We start from the raw sequence: 7,917 nt of genomic DNA, 5'->3' as shown, positions 1-7,917 counted from the left end.
TATAAACACTTTTCTGGTTTCAGTACAGTGCACTGTGTAATTAACTGGTCATTACTTGTATAAAATAAGACTGACACATGTAGAACCTTGAAGTGCATTATACAGAAAATACAATTATGTCTAATGTATGTGTGAAGGAAAGCCATCATAATCTTGCACTGTTGGAGATAATACAGTAAAATGTTGATATCCAGACCAACATCAGAGTAGAAAAATGTGTGATTTTAGAGGAGCACTTCATTTAATTTCCTAAAAATTCCCTAGCTGTATGAGATCCAAACATTCGTATCTTCTCACAGTTTGCACGGCTCAAAAACCATAGAAGTCACAGACGGGAGGAAAACCTATTTCAAGTTCATTCAAAGTACTTTTTTTTAATGTACCATGCTTAAATATTGAAAAGACACCAGTTTCTAGATAAACTACAAGCCATTCAAAACCAACTTTCCTCTTGTACGACCTTCTGTCACAATCAGAGGCTATATTGTTCTATGAATAGCATTTTCATCTGCCTGGTACTGGTGGATTTTATGTCCTATAGTTCTGGATTCTAACCAATAATACTCTCGCTGGCCTGATAATGCTGATGGAACGGTTTGTGTGCCATCTGTCATGTGAATGTGAATATGGGGATGCAAGTGCATCTGTATATCTGACTGAAATGGAAATGCAATATGTAGTGTAGTAGGACAGGGGAGGTAAGACAACAGAAGGAACAGAGAGACTGAGAACAGGTTGAGGGAAGCAATCATTTTTTTTCACCTGCTGCCATTTCTGAAAGTAACAGATGGGGAAATATTATGAGAAATGTCAGACTGGTCTCTAAAATCTCCGGGGATAAGAAATAATCCATAGCACTGTTATAATCTTTCAACTCAAACCACATGAGTCCTTCTACATAAGCCAAATTTCACTGTTAAAAAAAATCTGTACTTAAACAGTGCTGTGAACTGATCATGAATATTCAGACCCCAGCAAACTTAAACTGACCTCAGTCTGAGCAGAATGAATGTTGAAAAGCAGACATGTTTCACATAAGTATAAGAATCCACTTTCCCACAGTGTTAGCTTTTACTAATAAACCAGACAAGTGTTTTATCGCTCATTTGGAATGTGTTAAGGCTAACATACCTGAAGCTCTAGTGGATTTGATCCCAGAGAAACAAAATTAACTAAGACCATTAAGCTAAAGAAAGCTGTGACTAACACCAGACCCTCAGGGAGGAACAACCCTTCAGAGAGATTTTTTTTCTTCCTGCCAAAGGGTAGATTGTGGGGTGCGTTGAATCAATAGTGTCATTAATTGCTGGGTGGAGTGGTGTCCCCGGCTCCAATAATTCACTGAGGAAATGACCGTGAGCATTATAGCAGCACACAAATCACACTGCTGTGCAATAGGCATGGCTGATGGACAAGAGGCATCTCACCTTTAATGTCCTTGAGACATCAGCAATTAATTACATAATACAAGTGGCGCCCATTAAAATCTCATTGTCTGAAATGGAAAACAAATCTTGCCGCAAAAGCACAACTGCTGAGAAAGAAGAAAAACTTCTGATTTTAAACTTTGAACCATATGCAGTACATGAAGATGTGCTTTTGGTTTGATTTTGATATAGTTGAATAACTTAAGATATTATTATTTTCACAATAAAAGTGATTTTCAGATTATTTAAGTAATGTATGTGGCATTTGAGAAATATCAATGGTTCATTTATTCATTTTCTTCTTTCGGCTGCTCCCTTCTTCAGGGGTCGCCACAGTGAACTAACTCATACAAAGACTTGGCATTTGCTTTTACGGTGGATGCCCTTCTTGACGCAACCACAGACCACTGAGCTACCACAGCCCTCTGTGTGGAGCAGAGAGCTGACAACTAGGGTGCCCGGGGGAGCAGATGGTGGGGGTTAAGGGCCTTGCTCAAGGGCCCAGAGTGGGGCAAATGAGTGGGTGTTTCACTTTTCCCACCCACGTTTTAATGTTGTTGTTCTGGGGCAGGGGTCTGCAACCTGCGGGTCAGGGGCCACATGCGGTTCTTTAGTCCCTCACCAGTGGCTCTTTGAAGTTTTCACCAAAACTTAATGAAATATAATTGTATTGATTTTTATACCCACAACAGAAAAGGCTAATTCTGGCAGTTTTATTGTGAACATTTTGTAAATCTTTGCCCAATAACTACTATTAAGATAAGATAAGAACTTAACTGATCCTGCAGGGAATTGTTGAAGTATGTAGTAAGGTTCTTTCGGCTGCTCCCTTCTTCAGGGATCACCACTTGCATGAAAGATTTGGCAATTTGTTTTACACTGGATGCACTTCCTGATGCAACCTGGGCTTGAACCCACAACCTCAGGATTTTAAGACCATGGCACTGGCTGCTGAGCTACTGTAGCCTCACCTGATACTTATTTATTATTCCTCACATAGACCTACAGAGTTCAGTGTTTTAATTTTTATCAAAATCAATATAACTATGTCTTTCTTTATTTTGTGTGTTTTTTTGTCTTAAAATGTAAAAATATCAATGAATGTTAAAATGTACTAACGTTCAAAATTCACAATAAAATTTTAGTTTTGTAATGTGCCCCCAGCGGCCAGAAAAGCCCATCTCCAACAAACTCAGTGGCCCATGGGCCATCAGTTGATAATCACAGTTGTAGCAGGTTTTGTGGCTCCAGACACATTTTATTTAGTGAGTGAAGGGAAAGAAATGGCTCTTTTGAAGAGGAAGGTTGCAGACCTCTGGTCTGGGGAGTTGAGCCGGTGACCCTCCGATCATTGGCTCACCTTCTTTGGCCTCTGTGCCACCACTCCCCCGTTAATTTATCCATCTAATGTTTCTAAAAATATAGACAAAAAGATCTTTCAGGGCCCTGACCAACAGCTCAATAAATAAATAGATGGTATTAAGACAACATCAAAGTTCATTTTTATATACAAATTATTATTACATCTGTTGTAAATAAAAGCTGCTTGATGACCACCTAATTAAAATGTTCAGTATCATTATTTTTCTTTTTTTATATAGTAATTTGTATAAAAATGTACCACATGACAGTTGGCCCACTTTGAACAAACTTTTAGATTAAAAACCCTGAGTGTCAGAAATGCAAAAAGCTAATTTAAATCCAACGCTGTCATGAAAAGTTCTTTTTTTTTAAGTTATGAAATACTTGTCAAGGAATTTAGGCTCTAAGAGCTTTGAGTGGTTATGAAGTCAAGTGTGTTAAGAAAACATTTTAATTTGATTTTATTTTCCACACTTGAAAACCTACCCCACCCATTTTCTTTACCCGCTTACTCCATTTTGGGTCACGGGGGTCACTGGTGCCCATGTCCAGCAATCACTGTGCGAGGGGCGGGGTACACCCTGGACGGGTCGCAAGTCCATCACAGGGCCACATAGAGACAAACGAGACAAACAACCATTCACTCTCTCACTCACACCTAGGGACAATTTAGAGTTACCAATCAGCCTAACATGCATGTTTTTGGACTGTGGGAGGAAACCAGAGCACCCGGAGAAAACCCACGCATGCACGGAGAGAATATGCAAACTCCACCCAGAAAGGCCCCTGGACCGGGGTTTGAACCAAGGACCTGCTACACTTGAAAACATTTTATATAAAATTAGTCATTCAAAGTTTTTTTTTTTTTTTGCACCTTTACAAATTTCAAACTACAAATTATTTATGAATATACACAAACCAAACAGAGGAGGACATTTCAAAATACTAAATCATTTCTATTCATCATTAATGTTTCAAATTTACTTGCAAAAATGGAATTCACAGTCATTAATAAAATTATATTTTATTTTCTCTGCTAATGAAAATTAAAGATTGGAATTGCATAACGGTTTTGTTTACTTCAGGCAATGATGCAAAATAGCTCATTTCTCTCTCCAAGAGTTTTATCAATGTTTGCAGACAGAACGGGGGATGCCCAGCATGCACAATTGCTCATGAACTCACACTCATAGCAGGTACCTGAAGGCATCTTCGGAGACTCCAGTGGCTCAGAAACAACATTTTTCATGTATACAGTTAGAGGAGAAGGAAAGATAATGAGTTGGATTACGGTGCTAAATGGAAGGGCCTTCTGCTCTGGTGTATAATCACAGAGGAGAGGCACTCTGCATTTTAATCTGTCTCCCTCTCTGCAGCCGATCAAGATTCAGCATGCAGGCACGACACACAACAGACAATTGGTTTGAAAAGGGTATGAGCATATGAGCAGGATTGATATTGTTACACTAAGCTTAAAGCACTTTTGAAATTTCTCTTAAGTACCAATCTGAGGAACATATATGGACTGGAGCAGTCGTTTTTAAATATTCTCACACAGATAAAAACTAATTATATTTTGTTCAGTCGTTTGAATGATACCCTTCTTTGCCATTTAAAAAGTCATCAAGAAATATACATCATCTCAAAGCTGAAAATGTTCAGAAAGAACAGTGAAACTACAAACACATATATTAGGGATGCCCAATATTGGACTTTTGGCCAATATCCGATATGCCGATATGTTAAAACTTATTTGGCCGATAACCGATGCCGATATTTTATATACGTTCCTTTGTTAGAACAGAGCCCTCTTATTTAGGCTTATTTGCTACAAAAATTGTGCAACAGCTGTGAGATGGTGACATATATTCAGTAACTGTCATATGATATGCATAGCACTTTAACTTTTATTAAATGAAAAATGTTAAATGTTATTTATTAGCATTAGTCACCTGCGATGCTGTCTCACTTGTGGACGCATGTTCTGGGTTCCTAGCTGCAGTGTGGGATCCTCTGCACTCCTGTGCATGAAGGACAACCTTTTTAAGTTCAAAGTTTTTGTCTATCCATTGGGCCAAAAGACTAATCATGCTAACGGGGCTAACACAACGTCCAAATGTTTGTGGTAAAACTCACCCATCAAGTCGTGCTATCGGCTATTAGCTTCTCAATGACATCGGAAATGATTGCTTGTAACTCGGGTAACGTTACGTCGGAAAAATATCTCCAACTGGGGACGATGCAACGAGGCTTAACGTAGTCCATAAATCTTCGGAATCCGACATCCTCACCAACAAAAAATAAAACTTCCACACCGCCGACATGTTGAATTTTCCTCTCCGCCGTGAGATCGAGTAGGCGCATGTGACGTCATTGCGTTGTGCTGCTGCTTCAGGCAAAACCAGAATCTTTTATATCGGCGAGTTATTTTAATGGAATGGCTGATGTCCGATATTGAACTTTAACGCCAATATCGGCCGATACCGATATCATGCCGATAATATCGTGCATCCCTACACATATACGATATGATACACAATGAAACTAACCCAACATGTATGCAACAGAACAGCTTAATAATGACTCAACAAGGAAATATAATGTACCATTTCTTACAAAATGTCCATTTTTACAAAATAAATAAACTAATCTAAAGTGCAGGTTGCTGACAATGTTTCCATAGTCTGACTATAATCAAAGTACAGTTTGGTACAAGAATGTTGTGTCCAACAAAACAAAATTATTTTACTGGGGAGACAGCTGAGGAGACAAAGACTGTCAGAGATAAAAGCCCGACTGGGGAATGGATAATTGGCAGGATTAACTTCATAAAGTCCAAGTAGTTGCAATAGGGGAGGGAGTAATGTAATCTTTGTCTTTCAGAACCATCGTAACGTGGCTTTCATTTAAACAGTCTCATTAAAGTTTTAAACACAGTGAAACAAGAAGGATCGAACCTTAACATGCAAGTTAACAATTAGCCACGAAGACCAGTAATCCATCAACAATGATGAACGGTAGATAGCAGTATACTGGGAGCAATAGGCTAATATACAGAAATCAGTTACTCATTTTCAGGCTTTTGGCTAATTTAAGAGGGAATTGTCTGTAGGGGAGAGAACTGGAGAGATTATGCAAGTGCATCCCCACAAAACTAAATGATGAGCAAATGCAAATTACTTAAAACATTAAGTTTAATAGTTTGTACATGATAATGAGAACACATTTACTCTTCAAGCTGCTTCAAAGAGAAGCTACTTATTCCTGCTTAGACAGAAGATTTAAAAAAAGGCTTACAGGAAAGTGAGGCCAAGTTGCACTTTGAAGGAGTGTGTGCATGTGTGTGTGGTTATGTGCACACATTTCTGTGCCAGTTTGTGTGTGCACTTTTTTGCAGTCTGATCAGAGTGCCTCCAGATGCTGGTGCCATTTGCTCTCCTGCCAATCAAAGGCCACAGCAGAATGGCAGTTCCTCAGAGTCCTGGTTTACAGAGGCTTTACCTGCATGTCAGCGTAACTCAAATGTTCTTCCCCGGTGGCAAATAACTCATACTATAAGAAAGACCCCCCCCCCCACACACACACACACACACACACACACACTCACAAACACAGTTAGTTGAAGCATTTTATCTGTAAAATGTTGCATCTATGGTTGTGCTAAATGTACTGAAACAAGTCACAAAAAAAGGCTACAATTGTAGTGTCAAATCATGACAAAATAGAAAACCAATATAAAATGTTCATTTTTACTACTTTTTAATAAATGGGGCAAAAAATATGCACGAAACATCTATGGTTTATACTTTCTAAACTGTCCAGCATATGACTTGTATTCAAATTATATTATGTGCAATATGTGCTTGAATCATCTTGTCCAGGCAGCACGGTGGCACAGCTGGTAGAGCTGCTGCCTCTTAGCGAGCAGCTTGCTTGTTCAAATCCCGACCCGGGGCTTTTCTGGGTGGAGTTCGCATGTTCTCTCCGTGCATGCGTGGGTTTTCTCAGGGTACTCTGCTTTCCTCCCACAGACCAAAAACATGCATGTTAGACTGATTGGTAACTCTAAATGGTCCCTAGGTGTGAGTGAGGGTGAATGGCTGTTTGTCTTTATGTGGCCCTGTGATGGACTTGGACCTGTCCAGGGTGCCCCCACCTCTTGCACAGTGATGGCTGGACATGGGCACCAGTGACCCGAAACGGAAGAAGCAGGTAAAGATAATGGATGGATGAATGGATGGATGATCTCATCTTCAAAGTTTTACACAGCACCCCCCCCCCCCCACACACACACACACATTTCTTGTTAAGAAGTGGGTGTTTCTGCTAGTTAGACTGAGGACAAAAAATAAATAAAAAAAGTTGCCAGTGACATAGTAGCCTACAAGTATCCTAAGCTCACAGAAACATGCAAAAACACTGAAACACTGCAATAAATGACATGACGACATACATGATTAATTATCACATTTTAGCAATATAGTGAAAAGTAAAATGATTTGCTACATTGGTGCTGCTAACACATCTCAAGTTGAGACATTTGTTCATTTTCTTTGTCTTGTTGGCAAGAACAAAAAAAATGTTATGACTGGTTTTCAGTTATTGAGAGTTGAGGTTTGGCCACACTGTTTTCACCCTGTCCATCTGTCTGTGTGTCCATCTGTCCATCTGTCTGTGTGTCCATCTGTCTGTGTGCCCATCTGTCCATCTGTCTGTGTGCCCATCTGTCCATCTGTCTGTGTGTTCATCTGTCTGTGTGCCCATCTGTCCATCTGTCTGTGTGTTCATCTGTCCATCTGTCTGTGTGTCCATCTGTCCATCTGTCTGTGTGTCCATCTGTCCATCTGTCTGTGTGTTCATCTGTCCATCTGTCTGTGTGTCCATCTGTCCATCTGTCTGTGTGGTCATCTGTCCATCTGTCTGTGTGTCCATCTGTCCATCTGTCTGTGTGTCCATCTGTCCATCTGTCTGTGTGTCCATCTGTCTGTGTGCCCATCTGTCCATCTGTCTGTGTGTCCATCTGTCTGTGTGCCCATCTGTCCATCTGTCTGTGTGTTCATCTGTCCATCTGTCTGTGTCCATCTGTCTGTCTGTCTGTCTGTCTGTCTGTCTGTCTGTCTGTCTGTCT

General features: G+C 39.9%; 2 protein-coding genes across 2 annotated transcripts in view; one reads left to right on the top strand and one right to left on the bottom strand.

The window, feature by feature from the left end:
* LOC119430113 (ryanodine receptor 2-like) overlaps positions 1–2,645 on the top strand; it is a 5,712-nt gene extending 3,067 nt beyond the window's left edge. The window contains exon 8 of the mRNA XM_037697554.1: positions 2,592–2,645. Coding sequence (XP_037553482.1) covers positions 2,592–2,645 — 54 coding nt within the window. The remainder of the gene's footprint in view (positions 1–2,591) is intronic.
* chrm3a (cholinergic receptor, muscarinic 3a) overlaps positions 1–7,917 on the bottom strand; it is a 128,038-nt gene that overhangs the window by 60,381 nt on the left and 59,740 nt on the right. The window lies entirely within an intron of this gene.

This window comes from Nematolebias whitei, chromosome 1, assembly GCF_014905685.2.
Source record: "Nematolebias whitei isolate Nwh7 chromosome 1, NemWhi1, whole genome shotgun sequence".
Classification (NCBI taxonomy): Eukaryota; Metazoa; Chordata; class Actinopteri; order Cyprinodontiformes; family Rivulidae; genus Nematolebias; species Nematolebias whitei.
This window is presented reverse-complemented; position numbering and strand designations above follow the sequence as displayed.